This window comes from Meles meles, chromosome 2 (assembly GCF_922984935.1).
Source record: "Meles meles chromosome 2, mMelMel3.1 paternal haplotype, whole genome shotgun sequence".
Taxonomy (NCBI): Eukaryota; Metazoa; Chordata; class Mammalia; order Carnivora; family Mustelidae; genus Meles; species Meles meles.
The window spans coordinates 154,542,501-154,566,233 of record NC_060067.1 but is presented as its reverse complement, the minus strand read 5'-3'; the positions used below and the strand labels follow the sequence as shown (position 1 = coordinate 154,566,233).

Here is a 23,733-nt window from a genome sequence, read left to right as displayed (position 1 = left end):
ATAAGTTTTAAAAACTGAAACCAACCATAGACTAACTGATCTTCCCAATGCTGCTAGAAAATATAGAGCCAAATTTGTGGCCAACTTTGACAAGCTATATTTTATTATGATGTGCAATATTTGTATATTTCATTTCTCATATTTTTCTTGTCTAATATTTACTGAATTCTAATATATGTTATTTTGCTGTGTCTTATATCCATTTTAATTTTCCTTTATTTTATTTTATAACAAGGCCCAAGGGAAATGGTTGGAAGGAGTTAAAGTAAGAGAGAATATTCCACTTTATATTACCTGCAACATGTGGTTCATTATTTTTCTTAAAAATGCTAGTTGAGTTAGACTGAATAATAATTAACTCTAGTTTTTGTCATTCTCCAAATCCACACTTTTCTTCTAAAAAAGCTAATTCACAGAGAAGCAGCAGATATGTAATTGTTTCTCTTGCACAACTTACTGAGCATTTTCTCTCTTTAAGAGAGAGCTTTAAGAAATTACTCCCATATTTGTAAAATAAAATTATATAAATCTTCATTTTTAAAACTTTAAAAAAAAAGTTGGGCGATTGGATGGTCACTGTATACTATTGGGAACAGTGAAATAATTAGCCACAGCTGATCAATTCAATAGTTGAGGCCAAAAGAGAATTCATGGCACTTTTGGAGAGTTCTGTATTGATTCAGAAGGAAGCAACCAGTCTCATTTAGCCTATGATGAGAATGGCCTCATAGAAAGCTGAACAAGAGCTGGCCAGTACTGGGCCAACATTAGATTACTTTTCCACTAATGCAATCGGTTATCCTTCAAAATCCCTGAGTCACAGGACTCATCAGGTATTATGCAGGAGAGATTATAGATCAAATGGAACTGACTGATGTTGCAGTCAATCACCTGGGGCCTGGATCAAGCACCCTCTGACTGGGGAGACCAGGTGGCCCCCCCGGGGAGCACCTCACCAGCTTGGAGGGGGAGGGGGCTTATTTTCTGGTTCTTACATGCATTCCAGATGGTTGAAGTTGGTGGATATGTGATTATCGAACATTATTAGATTTGGATTTACTCTTCTACAATGGGTTCACTTCCATTCTCTAAGCTCAGAAATCCCCACCCACACTCCAGCTTCCATCTTCTAAATATACTCCCCTATCACCCTCCTCACCCAAGGATACCCTCTTGGACTCCACACCTGTGTTCTTCTGGATCAGACCTGGTGGGCTGCATCACTCCAAGCAATGCAATACAATCCAAATGGGATTTTCAGCTAAGTCCTTCACCCTCCCCTATATTACTGACCTCTCCACGCGCAAGAAGAAAATACAAATTGAAACTTTTACGCACACAAAAAAGACATATAAAATAACATATATCTTAAAACATGTCCCTAAATGCCCAATTATTTTCCCTTAAAGGTTCTTCAGAGTATATGGGAAGAAGGCCTATTTTTGTTTCCCCAAGTGCCTCATCACTTAAGAAGTTTGCACCAGTTAGCAGCCTGCTGTTCTAACAGTCTTGTGAATTTAGATTGTTTAGTTAATTATAAACACATTTCAAAGTCATTCTTTCTGGCCTTTTTCCTAGAATGAGTGACTGCCACTCCACAGCTCACAGAATGGTCTTCAATGGTTTTCAGTCAAGGTTCAGGGAGAAATATGCCACACCGGGATTTGATTATTTACCAACATAATGTTGGATTTGAGCCAATGAGACACCAATATATTTTCCTTTGAAGTCTGACATATTGCCTGCTGCTTTCAATGCTGTTTTCTTGGCTAGCAGACAAAATAACTGTGGCTGTTTAAAAAATTCACCTCCAACTGAAGTCAGAGGGAAAAAATGTCTTATGATTGGTTCATCTTACAGACACCCATCTCACTCTCCTTTGGAGTAGTGAAGGTGAGGCGCCTGGACTGTGGTGCATCTGTGGGTCTGTGCCAGCCCCAAGCCCCAATCTGGAATCAGCCCTTCCATACACCTATTTAAGAAACAGTCTAGTAAATTCTTGGCACCCTGGCTATAAACAGAGATTTGTAACAAGGTCATCAGCACATTTTTCATGATGCCTTGGATTGCCTTTCGCTCCCTCTCATTTGAGAAGCCCTAAGAAAACCTGACAAAGAAAACATGTTTTGCAAGGGTTTGAGATCACAGAGCCATTGCTGTCAGGCTATTGGGAGCCTAAAAACCCACCCTAAGAATTCACAGAGATCCTTCTGCTGCTGTCACTGGTATCAATTCCTGTACACTAAGATTCCTCACTGCAGATCTTACCTTGCAACAAACAGCTTGGTGTGGGTTTCTAAATGATAGGATCAAAGGCTTTCTTGTTAGAAATAATTTTTTCTAAAAGGCTTAATTCTAAAATAAGGCAAATGCTCATTAACTTAGAAGAAAGGCTCTAAAAGGCTATTTAATCCCATTTCTCAATTGGTTAGGAATGACCACTCTATCATTTAAATACCTCTAGTGATGGAATGCTCATCACCCTGTATCACTGGACACTAGTAGTACAATATGAAAATTGCAAGGGCATAATCAGATCAATTCTCCATCTCTTACTGAAGAGCTATGAGCCAGGTTTTATAAATTTGAATTAACTTTTAATTTCAAGTCATTCAGAAAGAATATAACAATATTTATTGAGGAAAATCTTGGAAGTTAGTAGAACTACTGGTGTTGGTACTGTATGATATATAACGTAAGTCTAGTCTACCACACTGTAATTTTTTTCATTTGTTTACTTCATTTAATATATCAATGTTTACTGTATTTTATTTGAAGATTTTCTTTATTTATTTGTCAGAAAGACAGCACAAGCAGGGAGAACAGCAGGCAGAGAGAGAGGCAGGCTCCCTGCTAAGCAGGGAGCCAGATACGGGACTCAATCCCAGGACCCCGGGATCATGACCTGAGCTGAGGGCAGATGCTCAACTTACTGAGCTACCCAACTGTTACTAAAAACTGTATTTCATTTTTTTTAATTGTACTAAAAATCATCCCAAATTCACAAATCTTTGCAAATCCCAACTTCTCTGCATTTTCCTCAATTAGTCATTTTTAAATTTTATTTTGAAATAAATCTTCTTGAATATGGAGTATTTTCAATAAAATGAAAAGTTGTTCTGGGCTTAAAAACAACCACCATGATAGGCTAGAGCCTGTGCTCTCTGCGTGGATGGAGTGGCTCACTGCCAACGGGGTGTCACTTTCATTAAGTTATTGAGAGCTGGAGAGAACTTTCTAAGTCAGGCACAGCATGCTGGCAAATGTAATATGGATGTCCTCGTGCCTGAGAAAGCATTCCCTCCACTTGACCAGATTTCTTTCATCTTTGGGTGCCTCAGTTTCTCTGTCTCTAACAGAGCACAATAATGCCCACTTCACAGGGATGTTGTAGGATTAAAGGGATGATAGCCATAGGGCACTCTCAGCCACCAGGAACAAAGACATTAAGTAATTGCAAAATGTTCCGTTCTGCTTCTCCAGCTTGTAGAAAAAGGGCTCCCACTGACTTGAAAGAGAGCATCATACACAGACAAGGAGAAGCCCACTGGGCGAGCAGAGCCTATTACCTTCATTATCATTGTCCTAAAGTGCAGAGGACAGAAAGAGCAACAAAGAAGCTTAAGAACCATGGCCACACAAAAACAAGACAATGACTAACAAATGGGCCATAAAAGAAAATCTGAAAAAATGAACATTTTAGCTTAAAAATAATCTGTGAAGATTATATGCCAGAAATGAAGGAACTGTCTATCTATTCCTTGGTCACTTGACAGAATGCTGCACTCGTGTGTTTTTCACAGTGGAATGGCCCTGTCCTCACACTCCACTTCCTTACATTTCCACTCTAAATGCTTAATGGCAGTTCAGTGACCACTTTAGAATGGATTAAAATTTAAAAGTTCCTATATAGACAGTATCCTGTAATGTACATTCAAATGATTAACCAATAGATCATAAAATTGAAACTGGTGATACTATTTGATCATAAGATATTAAGACTTACATGGGTGAAGAATGAGTTGGGACAAGTAGAAAGTGCCATTGGTACTTTGGCAAACTCACAGTCTGGCAGATGTAAGACAATCTCCCGTACATTAATTCATGCTACTAAAATCAAATGAGTAAAAACGGTATAGTAGATGTCATTCCAATAGTATTTTCCCAGCAAAGGCTGTATCTCAAGAGTCCTTCAGAGCACTCTGGGAATGCATAGAAACTCACAAATCAGTTTGCTAAATTGACTTGGCTAGATAGCATGCTTTTGTGCATGGATCCAGCTGAAAGGCATTTCTGCAGCTACCAGACTCACCCCATGGTCCTTCCAACTCTTCCAACAAGGGCTAAGTGTCAGGGAACATCCTAAAAAGAGCATGGGCTTCAGGGTCAGTTAGACTTGGACTCAACTTCCCCCTCTACCATATCACTGACCGAGTGGCGCTGGATAAGTCACAGGAGCTCTCTGAGAAGAGGATTACATGTTCCTACCAGCCCTGCAAGGTGCCAAGAGGATTAGATGTCCAACATACGTCAAAGAGCCAAGTGCTATATACTTGGTTTAACCTTTTCAGTCAAGCTATAAACAACCTGGAATGAAAGAAGCCCACCCCCAAAAACATCTGCTGTCTCTCTCCACTGCAGGCCAGGAAGACAAGTAATATAAAATGAGAACAGTTTTTAAAACATTAATAAAAAATGCCTGCACATACTTAACCCAAATAGAGGCCTTAATTTAAGCATGTCTAAGATCCAAAGCCCAGTTCTCATAATGTAAAAATTCTTAGCTGTCCAAAGATATTTTTACGATCTGTGTAACTTTGCACTCGTAGAAATTATACACAATTCACCCCTTTTAAAAGCCTCACACCTTGGCCATTCACAGTGGGTTTCCAGGGGACTGCCTGCTGCCAGCTCAGCCTTTGGTCTTAAATATATGAGATGTAGAGGCAAAGGGAACAGTCTCAGAGCACTCTGCCAGCCCTCTTGTTCTATAGGAGGGGAACCATACTTGCCCAAAGCCAAACAATGAAGGCTATGAGTTAGGATTTTTAGGAAAGCCAATATAAACCAAAACCGTGACAAATAATAATTATAATCTCATCACGGACCTTTATTTACTGATATTTCTCGTTCTCTGGCCAAACAACATCATTGCCTGCCTGGTGCTATCTTTTGGGAAGGAAGCTTTCCTCCAATAGCACAACAAAGGGAAATCTGCTAAGATAAGTCAATCTCATTTTATATTTCCCAACATGACATGGAACTGAGTTTCTAACATGTCTGGGGGTGAAAAATCTGAAAGACAAAAACAAAAAAAATCATCAAAGTAACTCTTTGAGGACTGATGTGACATCTGCTATCCCCTGGGAACAGTCCTAAACCCACAACTCCAGTAAAATGGCATCATCCAAACATGAGTCCTCAGAGGAAAAGGTAACAAATCAAATATTTAGCACATACTTTTAGAGTGTCCATTATGCTTTTTTGCTACAAAAATCAAATTTTCCATTTACATTTCTGAGCATAATAATTCCTAACCACCGATCAGTATATTTTAAAAGGTGATAGCCCATACAGAGCAAGATTTACAAACACCCAAGCAGAGTTAGCTCCCTGTTTCATAACTCTGCAACTGTTAATCATAATCGATTACTAATTCTGGTTCCATCTCTGTGAATAAGTGAATGCTTTTCCTGAATAGGCTAATTTAGAGATGGGTCATCCTGAGGCTAATTTCCACCTCAAAGACACCTCCATGCTTAAAGCAGTTTTACCTCAAAAGCCTTTGCAGGAGACCATCATCAAGATCAGGGTAGAAAGGAAGCGAGAGGACAGCATAAAGTCAGGAGGCTTCAGGGTTTTAGAATGAAGCCAACCATAAAACCTATCTAAAGGCTGATGGGAGGGTACCTGGGTGGTTCAATTGGTTAAGCAACTGCCTTTGGTTCAGGTCATGATCCTGGAGTACTAGGATCTAGCCAAGCATCAGGCTCCCTGCTCAGTGGGGAGTCTGCTTTTCCCTCTGACTCTCCCTCTTCTAGTGTTCTCTCTCTCTCTCTCTCTCTGTCTCTCACTCTTTCTATCTCTCAAATAAATAATAAATCTTTAAAAAATGAAAAATAAAGGCCAAGGGGAAGGATCCAAAAGATAAAAGAAAATGAAAATCAGAGGACAGAGGCAATAATCCCTGAGAGATTAATAAGGGCCCTGGAGCATTGCTCCAGGGAAGGGGGAGAGGGGGGTTAAAAGGAAGAGGAAGTCTGGATGAAAAGGGAAGGAGGAGGGGAAGGGGAGAGAAAAGGAAGAAGGCAGGGAAAGAAAGTGCCAGGTGTAGAGACATTTTGAAGGAAGCTTAAGTGACATTAAATATGGAGGTCAGGAGCTATGAATTAAAAAGGACCTTGTCACCAAAAGGTTTGGAATCTAACAGAGAAGTTCTGCTCAGCCACATAATTGTATATTGTAAATATATACTTAGGGGTTAAATTTTATTCTGTTTAGGACATTTTAACTGATTTTTTTCTAAGGAATATGCTGAATTCATAACAGAAGAGAAAGAGATTATTCAATTAGATTGATTTTGTAGAATAACAACTCAAAACTTCTTGAACCCCAGCCTTTGACAAAATTACATATCAATGTGGGGGAAAACCCTTCTAGAGAAGAAAAACTCAAACTGTAAATTATCAGGTTAATTCACAGTGTGGACGTAAGAAATAGCAAATACACAGTTTGATATTCGGTTTGCAAAGTGAGAAAAGAAAGCATATTAAATTCTATAGAATAAGCTTTTCTGATCCCAGAAATACTAAGAACTTGATAGTTTTTTTGGCTCCAATGACTTGTAAATATCTAGAAGAGCCCAGATTTTGAAGCCCTGAGGACACTTGCTAAAACTCAGAAATTTGGCAGTAGTCTTTGCACACAATTTGGGTTTTCTTTCAGAGTTGATATCTTACCAAATACAGCCATCTGTGTTCCCTCTGGGAAAGGTTCAACTGTTCTATTGCCATTGACATGATGTTTGGCTAGGAAAAAAAAAAAGAGGGAGAGAAGGAAAGAAAGAAATATAAGTTAAGTGTAAAGTTCCACACACATACTAACACATGTCATTAAATGTGTCAAAGAGTCTATTTCTCATTTTTAGTTAAAAACGCCACCAAAGCTTACCCTTTTAAGAGAGTTTCAATTATTCTGTTTTTAATCTCAGTTACTGAAGAGCCTCGAGATGGTCTAGTTCAAGTGCCTGGTTTTATAAATGAGGGTGCCAAGGCCCCTCAGGTGCAGAGCCCTGAGACTGGTGGCGGCAGAGACAGCCCAGCCCCAAAGCTCCTGACCCCTGGCCAGAAAGGCCCCACAGCACAGGCCAGCCCCTGAAGAAGAAGGGAAAATCGGGGTCCCAGGGTGAACTGGGGAGACTTCCTCTAAAGACTCCTGATAATCAGAACATTGACCCAATCATTGAAGTGAGCCATGAGGACAGCAGGGTAACATTGGGGCCAATTTAAAAAACAAAACAAAACAGAATAACAGAACACATTTCACTACAATACAGCCACTGCTTCCAGGAGCCACAGACACTTGTCTTCTTACAGACCAAATGGATATGCCAGTGCTTCTCAACTACTCTTCATAGTTGAGTACGTTGCTGGTTTCCTCCACCAACACCCTCCCCACCCTGGGCATAGTAAGGACTTAGAAATAGAAGGTAACCAGGTTATGGTTTTCCAGCATTAACTTACTCTCATAACCCCTCAAACTTCAGTCAGATAGAACCCAGCTGAGTATGATTCATTTACAAGTATTTGAATAATATCCTCAGCAATCCTTGAATATGGGCATTTAAGTTGAAAATACATAAGAATGGCTAAAAAGCCTTGATGCTGCTTCATATAGCACATACATTTTGATTTCCTGTGTCCCATTCAGTTTATGGAGCACTGACAAAGGGCTCAGCATGACAGCCCAACTGAGGGGGCTGTGGAGAGTAGGACACGGTTCCTGCCCCTGTGGAAATTAAAATTAACTTCACAACATAAAAATGTCAAAGTTTACCAAAAAGCTTACAATTATGTGCCAAGTTCTGAAATGGGGACTAAAGGTACTGTAAGAGTTCACAGCAGAGGAATAGCAAGCTGGGTGGGAGTGAGATCCAGCAACCTGGAGGAAGGGCAACCATCTCAGCGTCCTGAAGGAGAGGCAGGGTTTGGAAAGGCAGAGAGTGAGCAAGCAACCTGAATGAGAGCCAGGAGTCTGGATGTGACTGAGGCATCATCTGGGGCCAGAACAGAGTCTAGACTGGGCATAGAAGAGGTGATACATTGAGAAGCAGTGGCCATGAATGACACAATGGTAGGCATGGACCGGGGCATAAAAAGTCTTGAGAACTCCATCCAAACCCACAGGAATCCCAGGCAGCCTCTCCAGTACCCTGCAAGTCTTTTAGAACCTGAAGGCTTATGAGGCTCAGTCAAGTTCAGACAACCTCTGCAGGATACCATCAATTCAGGGGCTCTCACTGGTTATTCGGTGATGGTGGCACTAGCCTAGGAACAGAAAACCTAGAGGAAGGGAAGAGACCAGGCCAGGTCCCAGGTGGCCATGGGACCTTGTCAAGCACTCATTAATATGGTTAGAACCACTGGTTGCTGAATCCAAAGAAATGTGATGAGGCCTGACATGGAGGTCACAGTTCTGTTCTAAGGTCACCATTCCACAGTCCCTGACTGTGATTCTGAAAATGTTTGCCTTTGTGCATATCAAGAGTTGTAAATCCAGTCAAACTCTTTGATTCACTAAACCCACTCATAAGAATTCAACCTAAAGAATAATGCAAGAGTGAAAAAAAGATGACACAAATAAGAATATTTATTACTTTTAACAATAAAACTTGAAAATCAAATGAATATCCAAAAGTACTAACACTGCTTAGAAAATTATAATTCATGATTCATCAAAAGCATGTGATATTATGTAACATTTTAAATAGAGCATTTGAAAGATATATAAATACGTGAAAAAATATTTGGGATAATGGTAAGTGAAACAATCCTTTTACAACACTGGATGTAGATTATAATGACAACTAATTAAAATATGAATGCTTATAGGAAGAGAAATATTTCTCTGGCAGAGAAACATACAAAAATCAAAACAACTAGGAAGATTACACAAGATTCTTACCTTTATTAATTTCCTTTGTCATTGATAGATTCTTATTTTCTAAATGAAAATATGTTCAGATTTTTAAGAATCAACAAAATTATGGGTTAAAAATTTTTTTCTCACAGGACTTGATTTCTCCGGACAATCCATCAAGGCTTATTTATAGCCCAGCCAAAACACTACACATTTACCATGAAAAGTGTAGCCTATTTGACATCTCCTCTCAGACAGCTCAAAAGCACCAACAACACAAGATGACCTTCCATTCCAAACATGGTCCTCTACCAGCATCCCCACCTCTGGAAACAGGACTGTTATCCTAATTTCTAAAGCATCCTTGCCTGTTTCTTGAGCCCTCACTATCCACATCTAATCCACCACCAAATCTAGCCAGTTTTACCTTCCAGACATCCAGAATCCCTCCACTTCTTCCCCTCACCACCAAAATCATTGTGGTCTCCTTACCTGGACTCCGATAAATACCTCTAGGTCATCTATGTCCCCTCTCTAATTTGCATTACATTTCTAAAAGGAAAACAAACTCATTGTATGACACAAACTCCCCAATTTCCTTCCCCACCTTCTATGGTTTCCCATTGTTCTAGGCTAAAGTCAAAACTCTAAAGTGGCCTTCAAGGGCCCAAGGGGTCTGAACACCTCAATCTTCATTCTCTACTACCGTTGATTTCTTGGGACCAATGACCTTCTACAGCACTCACCAGAGCTGCATCTTACACTTAGTCATTACCTGGACAGACTATAAGCACAGGGAGGGCAGGTCTCATATCTCCTTTGGGTCACCACTTTGATAATCCTTGCCCAATGGGAGACAATGCATAGCAGTTCAATAAGTAGTTGTTAAGTTAATAACAGAAGACATAAACAATACTGAAAAGTCTCTCTTCAGCCATTACAAAAGATATGTTACTTGATACACTAAGGACATCTCTTTGTTCTTATGTACATATGTCCCTGACACAAAAACAATCCATTGAAAATGGCCACTCAAAAGTAGTTTCCCCAGCCAGGTAGCCCAGAGACCAAGGAACTCCTCTCTGTTCCACTGTGTAAATGTCTTCCCCTCTTCCCATCCAATTCACCCCGCATCTGAGAAGGTGGCAGAGCCGGTGGAGGAGGAAAGCGAACTGGAAAGTGAAGGAGGAAGTTCACATGCAACTCTCTCCTCAATGCTAAGGTTCCCCTAGACCCTGCTTTATTCTATTCTAGAGCCCACGACTCAAAGATAACAACTCTATAAACCTGATTTTGCATTTTCTTCTGAACTGCTGCTGCGTCAGCTCCTGGGCAACAAAGACACAGCATTAGCCAAGAAGAGATAACACAGTGTCGGCAACTAAGGACTTGGGCCCTAGAGCAAGTCTGCCTTGACTTTGAACCTCTGCTCTCCCACCTCCTAGCTGTAAGGAACATGGCTTAGTCATTTCACTTCCAGTTTCTTCATTTGTACGAGTTTCTTCATCTGTACCAACCTTGTGGGCCGCTTTGAGAATTAAATTAGTTAATACATGTAAAGCACTTAAAACAGTGTCTGAGACATAGTAAACACCTCTTAACTGTTAGATTAGCATTATCATCTCTGTGTGACTTTATTTTTCACAAGATTTGAGTCAGGAATGACAAGTGCATGACCCATGATATACCTCTCCTCCACCTCCATACTCATGGCAGACACCCTCATCAACCACGGCAGACTCTCTCGGTCCCCAAATGGGACCACAAAATCTTTTCTCAACCTGGCATCCCACAGAGTCTCTTATTATTTAGATATACATGCACATGTGATGAAATTGTTTTGTCATTCTTGGTCTAAGTGAATAAAAGAAAAATGGACAAAAAAAGAAGACACTATCCTTCTTGTTTCTACAGATAAATTCCAATTTAAAAAAATAAAGATCCTTTGAAAATCTCCTAATCTCTACATCTAGCTTTAGGGATCAAAGAATAGGGGGAAATCTAAGTACTACTTTCCATTCCATGTTGCAAGAATGGTGAGTTCTTAAAAACCAAGCGATGGCAGTTCTACTCCTAGAAACCAAGGCTTAGCTTCCAAGGGTACTTTCCTTCTGAAATTCTGCTGAGGCAAGTATTTGGGAGCCGAAGAACCAGAGATCCTTAAAACACATTAGGTAGGTCATTAAGATTTGGGTGGAAGGATGGGCTCATTTGGGAACCTACTGAGCATCTATAATTTTTTTTTCCAAAATTGGTGGCACATGTCACCCCAGAAACAATCAAACTGATTAAACAGAAAAGTTGTTCATTGATTGGGTACTAACTATTGATTACCAACAGAGCATGAAATGGAGACGGGAGAAGTCACTGACAGGGACATCTGTTGCTCACCACAGCAGGGTCGATGTCTCCAATCTGGCCGGACAGGTAGCTGTCCCTTCCCCCACTCCACAGGGGGCACGTTCCAAAGCTACATGCTCCAGGAGGATAACCTCTGCTGATGGCCATGACGTGTCCTCAGTCAAGGGTATGTGAGGACAAGGAATAGATTTTCATTTATCTTGAAAGCCCGGTGCTTGTGGAGCAGCAAGGTTAATTAGAGCAAGATTGGGTCAAAGTCAACTATCAGAGAGATGTTGAAGGAGATTTGGGGGACATGTTTAAAAGCTTTAGAAGATGATACAGACACTTTTTTTTTCTTTTGTTTTGTGAATATCTAATACACTTCAAGCTTATGAAAATAAGGCAATGAAACTGTTCAATAATATACCTGCAATAATACAAATTCAGACATAAACCAACAAGTAATCAGCTCCGTGTCCTGTGTTCAGAAAGAGAGAGCTAAAACGCATATCTTCTGGGGGGTGGGGGAGGAATGAGATAGGGAAATAAGGGACTGAAGGGTGGGCCCCCAAACTTTCACTATTCTCTTGCAGGGCCAATCTCTTCCAGTCTGGGTGACTGTGGCAATACTACCAAGCTCGAGGCTCCAGGAACTGAGTTGTGCCTACCCTGGGATCCTTGCTCAGCTACTAAGACCCAGAACCATCATCCCAGGACTGGAACAGCCTTGTGTCAGATTAAAGCCTCAGACGTACAGGTGAGTTAACAGTGCAAGCTCCTCCTAGCCACGCTTTTAACCCAGCAAAAACCCAACACGTACTTCTCAAGTGTTACTATCAACCATTCATGAGGCTATAAAACTTATGGGTGGTGATTAGCTTCAATTTGGGGCTGGAGTAGAAGTACCTTTATTCCATTCATATGGTAATAAAATCTGCCAAAAATCTGTCAAGCCCCCAAACAAAATATGGTCTCACATTCCCTCTCATTATCTGTTTCTTTGTGGCTCTTTCTCCAGGTCGCAAATTTCTGGGGCCTTGAGGTATGAGTTAGACTGGAACTAAGCAGGGTTCATATTTGGCCCCTATGCCCTGGCTTCAGATCAGCCTCTCCTGTCTCCAGCAGAGGGGCCCTGGATCACAATGACCGAGCATTTTTGGCCCTGGTCCTGCCAAGGTGCCCTCTATAGCATTTTCAGGATGACTTGATGACTGTGAGTATGGATTTGTAAAGAAAGAGGAGGCAGAGTCCTGAGGGTACACCTGTCACCCAGTCCCTGATATATGAGACAGGTGCACTAGGGAAAGAGAGGTAACGATGCTTCTGGTCACCTATGCCCAGAGCACTGTGGCTCTCTATTGTTCCTATACACCGTGGTCCTTTACATAATTCGCTACAATTTTTTTCTCTGGTATCTTAAGGTGAAAGTCAACCTAGAGTGGGTTTTGCCCCCAACAGTGTACTGTATGTGAGGAGGGGAATACTGGGAAGTTACATGGCAGTGGGCAGGTTGCTGGGACCCTGCTGGGCCTGAGGCCCAACCTCTGCTCTCCACGCATCCTGCATCCAAAGGAGCCTGAGTCCTTACTGACTGGTCGGTGCGTGCTAGAGGCAGATGGGATTTGTGGCCAGGAGAGGCTAGCAAGGAGTCCCTGGTAACAGCAATGGTGGAAATGAGACCAATGTCCCCAACTGCTGTGGGCAAAGAGAGGAGCTTTCCTCTCAAAGCTCAAGGAGGAGAGGAAGGCCAGCTCTGTCTTCCTCATGTGGTAACCAACAACTGCATATTAGTGAGAGCTGCCCTAAAAACAAAAGACAAGCTACACACACATACACACACACAACAGAAGAAATCAGTTGGAGAAATTTAAGATTGTAGCTCTAAGAAAAAAATTCATGTATCTTTCAAGATTTTATCCTCATGCCCTGATCGCTGTCCCTCCTGTTAAATCCCATCCACCCACACCATTCCCCCTTTTCCCTTTGCTCCATGTGCGGCAAACCTAAGCTGCATCTCTTGGCCGGTAAAGGAGCCAACAAAGCCCCAGCTCAGGCAGCCCCTGCACCTCCCAGCATCCCTCGGACAGAAGCCCCAACTTCACCATGTCAGAGCAGGATGGGGCAGAACAAGAGAACAAGGCAGGGTCCAACCTGTTCCTGAACCCCGGCCTACACCATAACACATCTTGATGAAGCATAACCTAAATACTCAGGGTGGGGGTCTTTGGCTCATACCCACTGGCAAATAGATCTTGAGTGTTTGGTGTGGGCCAGATACTAGGTGTTGTGGGAGCAAAGATAAATCACAGATCCTACACTAAGAATCTCCATTTAACCAACAAACTTGTTGAGAGAACCCAAGGGAAGATTTCCAGTTGAAAGAGTGAGGCAGTGAGGATAGGAATGTGTTTTAAGAAGAGTAAGGCATCACGCAAGCAAGGGATATTTTTATTTCTCAGGATGTGACTGCTGTGTTTTCTGAGGTCTGCTCAGCGTACCCAGAACAGACACACCACATGCACATAACTTCAGACACAAGCTCTGTTCTGGTCCTCAGAAAAACTGGCCTATAATGATCTTACTATGATCCTATGTTGGTGGAGACCACAGGATCACACTGGAGAGGGAAGGAAAGTGAACACAGTGGCACCCACGACTAGAGGGTAGGAGGCAAGCTGGGGGCCCCAGAAACCAGCATCATGCACCCCAAGCAGGCTTCCACAACTCTGTACAAGACAGCCATCCCACTGCCAGAGAGAAAGAACAGGCATCACATGTAAAAAAAAAAAAAATTCTAAATATATAAAAAATGAATAAACACATGCATAGATGCTCAATTACATGAGATACCACATCTAATTCATGAAAGTGGCAAAACTTACAAATCAGTGGTAGGTACTCATGAAGGAGTAGGGAGATGGGCCTTCTCATACACTACTTGTGCAAGTGAGAATTCAATACAATAGAACAGAATACAATCTATTTGGAAAGCAGTCTGGCAATATGCATCAGGAGCATCAAAGGCTTTTAGATCTTTGACCTAGTAATTCTAAGTATAGGTATCTTCCCTAAGAAATCAGAACTAAGCCAAAGGTTTCCGAAGATGCTTACAATAGAATAGTTTATAATAGTGAGAAACTATAAGCAACCTAAATGACCCAACAAAAGGGAGATAATAAAGTAAATTATGGCATAGTCCCAAGGTAAAATATTACATAGTAGTTTTAAAAGTATGATCATAAATAGGTTTTGTTTTGTTTTATTTATGGCATCAGGAAATAGGAATTAAATTAGAGTTGGGGGGGAAGCAAGATTTAAAAAAAAAAAAGGATCCTACTCAATTAAAAACAAAAGCACAGAAAAATGACCACAAGGAAACAGGGTACAAAGGTAAAAGTTGCTGCCTCCATATGCTGAATTGTGGCTGATTTTTCTTCCATCTTTATGCTTTTATTTACTTCCAAATTTCTCTTGAGGAAATACTTATTTGGTAATCAGTAAACTACAAAATGTAGGGAAAAAACTAAAAGGCAAACTTGATACAGAAGAAATCTAGATCCAACCAGGTCTATTTTCAAATTATAAAAATCTAAATGTCTTCTTTGAGTAGGATGAGCAATAACAGAAAGCCTTAAAACTCTCTTAAATGAAAATAACCAATGAGCAGATTATTTCCTGATTAATATAAGGCCTCATCAAAGGGCCTTTTCCTATTCAGTTTTAAGTACCCTGAACTTTCTGGCTTGCTCAGTGAGACAATGCCCCCTACGTGATGAGCACTGGAACTGTCCTGGGCCTTCTAGACTAACTCAAATCAGCTGTATCACAGGCCTGGGAGATCCTCTCCGACGAGGGTCATCTCGAACATTGTCCCTCACTTGGGTAGAGCTCGTTAGCTAATGAACTCATAGGTAGGCATGTGAGGGAAGGGGGAATGAGGGTTGACAGAAGGACTTGGGTCAACACACAGGGATCCATATTCTGCCCCAATAGCATCACCATGCAGAAAACAACTACTAAACACTCATTATGTGCCAGGCATTGGGTTTATTGACAGCGACATAAAAATAGTAAGACAATGTCTGCCTTCTCTTCCTCCTTCACAGACCACCAACCAGCCCACATCTTAGGGTCACTGATCAGGTTTACCTACACAAAGTTTCCGTGGTAGCAGCACTGCCTACAGCTCTTAATGCATCCTGTTACCCCACTATTATCAGACTAGCATGAGTTCCCACGCTACATGATCCCAATAAAGCATGCCATCGTTGTTCATGCCATTTTGACTCTGTAATGCTGTTATTAGTTACATTTAAGAACCATGTCTAACTTAGGCATTGATGGAAAATTTCCACCACATTTCCATTAAAAATCTCCCCGCCCCCTCTTAACATACCCAATTCCTAGTGGCTACCAAAATTAGATAATGTTGAGAAGAGAATTTCCATTTAAAATAAGGTTAGCTTAAGGATTAAAATCTATATGTCATCCTGATGAATGTGACATCTCTGTGAATACGAGTGTTAAAAGCCATTGTACGGAACAATGTGAATGTAAGCCACAATGATTTTCTTCTCTTCTAAAGTGCATGCTTCCTATTGATCCTAAAACACATTTTAGATTTGTAAGGTGGGTGTTAAAAACATAACTATAAAAGGGCACACAGAAATCATACTTTTTAGTATGATTTTAAAAACTGTGCCCTTCAAGGACTTGGAGTGGACCCTGGCTTCCCTAGCTGGTGTCGCTCATAGATGAAGCAAAATTATCTACCATTTCCCCAGTATTTGTCAAGGTCAATTCTGCCACATGAAAATAATCAATGTAGTGCAGAGTATCTAAGTCCTATGAATTTAATTAAGACATGAGACCACAGAGGGGTTTTCTGAACCCATGCTAGAGTGCGAGTATCACTTTGGAACCTAACTGGATGCCCCAAATTCCACCAATGCTTCTGTACACCACATGGCAATACGGCAGCCACAGCATGCATCAGGCCTTCTTTCTTCCTCCTTGTGAACATGTCAGCAGCCTTCAGCAGGAAGCACCTTGCCCCTCCATGGCACACAGTCTGCCTGGAGGAAGCATGAGGCACCATCCGCTGTCAGTCAGCCAATGGGCAGGAACAGTCCAGTCCCTCCCCCTTTCCTCTGCCCCCACCCCCTCCGACAGTGATAAATGATCCAGCCCTCTGCTGAGCTGAGCTTGACAGGCCAGACCTCCCCTTGCAATCTGTTCCGGACCAACACCAGCCTTTCCTTTCAACATTCCCCATCAGCACTGCAAAGGGGCCTGTTATAGGGTAATGTCAGATCTATTTGCTCGCTTGCTGCTGTCCTTTCACCAAAAGGAATTATAACTTTATATCTAAGTGGAAGCTCCTAGTCAAAAATGAAATATATTGTTATAAACCTTACAGGAAACTTGTCTCAACTCTCTTCTCATATTAAAAATGAAGGAGATATAACTAAATATGGGACTTTAAGAAGAAGGAGGAAGAGTTAGAGATGGAAACATAAATGTCAATTTACCTTCCATTAAAATCAATAAACCTTCCACTTATTAAATTATTATCTGTTGTTGGGGGTAAGGAGAAGGAGACAAAAGATTCTATGGGGAATAAAATATTGTTAAAGAGACAGAACATTAACAATGAACATTAACGAGACTCATTAGAGATTAGCTTCTATAATACATTGTGCTCATGTACAATGTTGTTTCAGGATTGTTTGTAAAAAGATTGGCACCAACTTTTGCATAAAATAATCTATGCAGTGGAATAATATGCATCCATTATAAAGAACGAGACAACTCTATAGGTATAGACATGGATCTACAACATGCACCATTAATTGGGGGAAGAAATCAACAAGCAGGATAATGTGTATGAAGTGCTGCAATTTTTTTTTTCCATCATTCTGTCTTCACTTTTTGAACTTCGGTCCATATGATGTAATACATTTTCAAAAATAGAATTAAAGAAGTATTTTAAATGTGTCCAGTCTTTGCTACCCAGTGATTACCTCTGCAACCCAAGGGCCTCTTCCCAGGGCAGAGGGCTACACTGAGATACAAGGTGGCCAGTGGCGGGCAAGCAGCCCCTGAGTATGGATCAGCCTGATGCTTACATTTTTTTTAGGCCTGGGACAAATGCCAAAGACCATCTCACCTGAATCCCAGCAGAACTGTTTGCAACAAGCTTTAAAATTCTCAGTAGTTTACAGCATCCTAAAAGGTCTCAAGATAGCGATAACATTCCATTTCCTCCCTAAAACTGATCAGCATTCTCCAAAGCAATGTTAGTTGTACTCTTTTTAAGGGGAAAAGGACTTGAAGAGGATCAATCATTTCAAATTTTGGATGAAATGTAAACATTATTTACCTAAAAGAAAAAAGGTGTTTCCAGATTTACCTATTTTTTTTAGAGGCAAGAGAAGGAGAGAAAGGGAAGAAGAAACTAAGGGAAGGACGGACGGAGGGAGGGAAAGAGAAAGACCAATAGGACATTTTGACTTTCTGGAATTTGACACATGTTTTAATCATTTCTCTGTCCCTCCTGCCTCTCATCCTGTTTCTCCTTGCCTTATAATTTCCCCCACAATAGAAGATAAGAGTATTTTTAAATCTATTTTAGATTTACTGAATAGTGATTATGCTCACCATTCCTAATTTTAAAAGTGGTTGAAACATTTTGCATTTCCCACAAAAAAGATAAATGAGGTCTTCATTATCTATGAAGGCTTCAACTGATTTTCAATAAGTCAATAGTTTTGGTTTTTTTTTTTTTTTAAATCCAGCTCTTATTAGAGAAACAGCACATGTAACTCATCTACTCTGAAAATTTCACTTAAGGATCTGTCATTCTTAGAGAGCAGGTTTGGTCACATGGCTGATTAAGGGAAACTGGATGACCCAGTACATATTAGTATTAAGAAACACAGCAGACACAGTCTTCAACTGCAGTTCTACAAATGACACCAAAAGGCATTTTATGACTTTTTTAATAGTTGCCTCCCATGAAAGAATGGTGCAAAACTGAACATCTTAATTCGGGGGAGTTAAGTGGAGATAGGGATGGTTCTTACAACATGCCTTTGCTCATCTGACTTAATAAAGGGGTAGAGATTTGGAAGTAGCAATGCAAAGTCTATTTAGTTACCTTCCTTGAATATATGCTCAAGCAGACCCTTGGGTTGTCAGGTGATGGGGTGATTTCTAGATGAATTCCCTAATGATTGACGATGCTGAATAAAATGACAGCCATGTCTGAAAACATCAAGTATATAGGAGACCAAGGCAAGCAGCCTTCCACTGGACCCACTCAAGAGGCCTGAATGGCATCTCTCTCAAGTGCAAGACCATCAGCTTCTGTATAAATATGGGCTAAAGAGAGTGTAAGAAAAGCGAAAACCATTTCCCATGCACTAAATCTGATCAAGCGGTTTCAGAAATACCTGATTAAGTCATAAGAGATGACTATGGCCTGACATAACTCAACTATAAAGGGCCTTCAGTGCATGACCCACAGGAAATCTGAATGTGAGTAAAATTACATCTTGATAGGTCTTCCCAGGCTCTTACTGCTAAGAGTGAGTTATAGTAATCTCTATTTTCTGTCACTTTATCTGCCCAAAAGGCTGATAGTTTAAAATGTGAACTATTGTGAGAAAGGTAGCTGAGAGGACCTAGTGAAATTCAGCAAGTCTCCAACTTAAAAATAAGTCACATTTCAGAGATGCATGTAAGTCACATTTCAAAAGCATGTTTATAAGATGGACATCGGGGATAAAGAATCCATTTTCTCAAGAACATGTTGCTATAAATGGCGGTGAGCTAGCCTACAAGGGCCTACTCAACCTATAATAAGTCTCAAATAGAACTCTTTCTCAGGAGTGTAACCACCATGGGATACTGCCTCAGTGTGAAAATATACTCTACCTTCTACCCTACAAACATCAAGAACATATCCATTCATACTGGTCAAGTTGGTTACAGGCTACAAATAGAGAAAAGAAAATATTCCCCTATTTTCCCAAGCTGCCCAACTACTAACTCAACTGTAGAAAGAAATCTCCACTTTGGGGAGATGGAAAGGACATTTTCTCCCAAGGAGGAGAGGACAAAAATTCCCTGCTGCAAAAGAATCACCTTCAAATGCAAGGTACATTTCAGATGCAGTGGTCTCATTTCAGATAAGAATGCAAAGCTGGGTAGTTTTCACTCAAGGTCTCCTGCGGGTTGGAATCAATGTATTGGCTGGGGCTGCAGTCTCATCTGAAAACTCAGCTGGGACAGGACTGTTCTTAAGTTCATTTGTATGCAGGCCTCAGTGAGCTTGAGAGCAGATTCCCCCACCCCTCACCCCTGCCCTGGTTTGACCTTCAGAAGACACAGCACAGCTGACATCTTGATTGTAACCTCATGAGACCCTGATCCAGAGGCACCCAGCTAAGCCACACCCATCCTGCTGACCCAAAGAAACTGTGAGATAATAAATGGTTGTTCTTTTAAGCTGCTAAGTTTGGGGATAATCAATTATGTAGCAGTAGATAACTAATACAATAAATGTGTTCTAATTTCCAGTAGCTGCTTTACAAATCAACTCCTAGAAATGTGATCCATTTCTAAGTTAGAGACTATTTCTATGTAATTTATTTTCCCCTCAACTTTATTCCCTCCTGTGCTGGGATTGCTAAAACAGGCATTCCTGAACTACTAAAGCCTAGGAATAATGTATAAAATGTCAGAGTAAGACATTTAGCAATTCTGAAATAATTCTGGCAATTTTTATTCGTTTGCATTATCCAGAGGATTGTTAGTTGCTTTTCCTGCTGTTTTGTTTGAGAAGTTACATCTCTGCCTCATAGGGCTTAGAAAAACAATGAAGAAAAATGTTTTCCCAAAATTCCCAGGAAAGCTAAATTTAAATTCATGCCAAAGGCCCTAACTGCAAAGGAGAAAATGTTCTGTATTTTGATGGGGTTTTGTTTGGTTGGTTGAGTTTAGGTGCTCTTTTCTTTGACTACATGGAAGTAAGAAGATGGCTGGATTATTTCAATTCACAGTGGTACCTATAAGAAATACAGGTTTTCCCATTCCTATGGGAATAAAAATCAAATCTAAAAGTCAAAGTTGTTGCCGATATTAAACTAGGTTTTTTACTAGCCTGGATACTCCATTCATAGCAGCTTAAGATCATAGTACCTCTATTCTAAGCAGAAAAATAATAAGATCCTATTATACCCTGTGTTTACCGCACCTCAAGAAATTCTAAACAACTCTGCCAACAACCATAAAACACTGGAAGAGTCAAGCTGGAACTGATCATTCAAGTGGTATAGGAAACCATATTCCTTGCTCATTATTTGCTGAATATCAGTTCTTGCAGAAATGTCATTCTTCATACTCTGTTCTTCCCTTCCTTCACTTTAGTAAAATCCCAGGTTAAAACACATAAGGAGGAGTGTGAGTGAGGGGAGAAGAAAAAGTACTGGTTAAATATATAGCACTGTCTCCTAGAAAATTCACAGGTCACAAAAGTCTCAACTCAAATATTTCCTGTGCAGAAGTCGGGATCCAAGCAGGAGATAGAAACCATATAGTAGGTTAAACAGGGGGAAGTCTAACATAAAGAATATTAACTATGATTAAAAAGCAACTACACAATCTAAGGAAACTCTCTATGGTACTCTAGGACTGAGGTTACCCAAAGAAGGATAGACGTGGATAGATTCAAACTTCGCTGGAGAAGGTGCAGTTAAACCACTGGAGAGCAGAGAAGTTCACTGGTTTGGCCAGACCAGAGCTGATCTAGAGACGCTAAGCAAGCAATAGGCCAATTTTCAGAATGCAGGCAATCAGAAACCAGTGGTGTGAGTTTGCAGTAAAGGTCTGGACATCCAAAGAGGACTTTTGAGTGTCTGCAGGGACTCTGAGAGCAAGCACATGGACAGTGCAGGAGCTCTGGTTTCCTTGTCAAGAGAAATGCAGGAAAGTTAAAACCAGGCCAAGATTATAAAGTCATACAGGGACTAAAGTTCTGGGCCAGTGGCTGGAACAAGCTCTACCAGAGGTCCTTATACTCACACAGTCAAACCTGGCCCACACCAAAAATGGCAGGAGAGACTCTTCATCTCACAAAGTCTCCCCAGTGACTTCTCCAAAGAAAGTTAAGACAATGCTCACATTAAAAGAAAAATACTAAGAAATTCCTGTGTTTATCACAGAGCATATTCGGAATGATATATTCAGAGCTGAGAGGCAGTAAGTTAATAACATACTTTGCAAGACACAAATTATAAAAATTTACAAAGAAATAGAAAAATCTGAATACAAAGTCTGAAGTAGAACATTCTGGGCCCATTCCCTGGGAAATTCTAGATACATTTAAGGAAGAGATAATACCAAACTCCATAATGTCCTTCAAAAAATAAAGGAGGAGGGAATTTCTCCCAGCTCATTTTATGAGACCAGCATTACCATGATAACAAATCCAGACAAAGATAGAAGAAAACTATAGACAAATTTTCCATATGAACACAAAAATCCTTTAATAAATATTGAAGACAGGAATATATTCTAATATATATATAATATATATGTGTATAATATATATTATTATATATATAATATATATATTATATATATATATTAATGATAGTCAAGTAAGGTTAATCGATGGATTTCAAAATTGTTTCAACATTCAAAAAATGCAATCAGTATAATTTACCATACTAACTGCCTAAAAAAGAAAATATATGATCAGCCCAACAACTGCCAAAAAATATTTGACAGAATTTAGCACCAATTCATGATTTTTTTAAAAATTCTCAGTAAACTACAAAGAGAATTTGATAATGAATATCTACCAAAATCCGACAGCTAGCACATAAAAAGGAAAGATAAGGAAAAATGATCTTTATATGTAAATGACATTATATGAAAATAAAAAATCCTATCAAGAAGTTATTTGTGTCAATAAATTTATCAAGATCACAGACTTACTGAGTCAATATACAAAAGTAAGCTATATTGCTATATAGTTGCAACAAAAAAGGGAAATTGAAAAAATATTTAAGTAGCATTATTTGTAATAACATGAAATACTTAGAGAGATTTTTAAAAAATATGTATAAAACTATACCTGAAAACATTACTAGGAAAATTTTAAAATAGCCAAATAAATAGAGAGATATACCATGTTCGTGGATTTGAAGACCTGACTTAAGATGTTAATTCTCCCCAACTAAATCTAGAGTTTGAAATAATGCAGATGAAAACCCCAAGAAGTTCATTCTAAAATTTAAATAGAAAATCAAGAGACTTAAAATAGCCAAAACAAAATCTGTACACTGAAAATTCTAAGACATTGATGAAAGAAATCTAAAAGACACAAATAAAATAATATTCCATGCTTACAGACTAGAAAAATTAATATATTCAATGTCCATAAATCCCAAAGAAATCTACAGATTCAATGCAATCCCCAACAAAAGTCTAAAGATATTTTTCACAGAAGTTAAATAAATAATCCTAAAATTTGTATGGAACCACAAAAGACCCCCAAATAGCCAAAGTTATCTTGAGAAAGAAGAACAAAGCTAGAAGTATCAGACTTCCTGATTTCAAACTACATTACAAAGCTACAGCAATCAAAACAGTATGGTATTGGGACAAAAACAAGTGCACAGAAAAATAGAAAAGAATAGAGAGCCTACAAATCAACCCACACAGATATCCGGGTGACTCAATCAGTTAAGCATCTGACTCTTGATTTTGGCTCATGTCATGATCTCAGAGCTGTGAGATCAAGCCCTACATCAGGCTCCAAGGCCAGCTTAAGATTCTTTCTCTCCGTCTCCCTCTACCCCTCTCTCCCCTCCACTCTCACTCACTCTCAAAAAGGAAGGAAAGAAGGAAGGAACCCACACACAGATGGTCAAATAATTAACAATAAAGGAGTCTTTAATGGGTAAAGAATAGTCTCTTCAATAAACAGTGCTGGAAAAATTGGAGCCAAATGCAGGAGAATATAACTAGGCCCCCACCTACTACACCATACACAAAAATTAACTAAGAATTGATTAAAGAATGTAAGACCTCAGAGCATAAAACTCCTTGAAGAATACATAGGTGGTAAGCTCCCTGACATTAGTCGTGGAGTTGAATTTTTGCATCTGACTCCAAAAGCAAAGGCAATAGAAACGAAAATAGACAAGTGGGATTACATCAAACTAAAAAACTTCCATATAC

At 39.9% G+C, this 23,733-nt stretch overlaps 1 protein-coding gene across 10 annotated transcripts in view; it reads right to left on the bottom strand.

The window, feature by feature from the left end:
* MSRA (methionine sulfoxide reductase A) overlaps positions 1-23,733 on the bottom strand; it is a 435,929-nt gene that overhangs the window by 254,237 nt on the left and 157,959 nt on the right. For 9 of the 10 annotated variants that reach the window (XM_045997942.1, XM_045997943.1, XM_045997939.1 and 6 more), the window contains one exon: positions 6,960-7,028. The exons of the other annotated variant lie outside the window; for it this stretch is intronic. In XM_045997942.1, the coding sequence (XP_045853898.1) occupies positions 6,960-7,028 (69 nt within the window). The remainder of the gene's footprint in view (positions 1-6,959; positions 7,029-23,733) is intronic. 10 annotated transcript variants of the gene reach the window in all.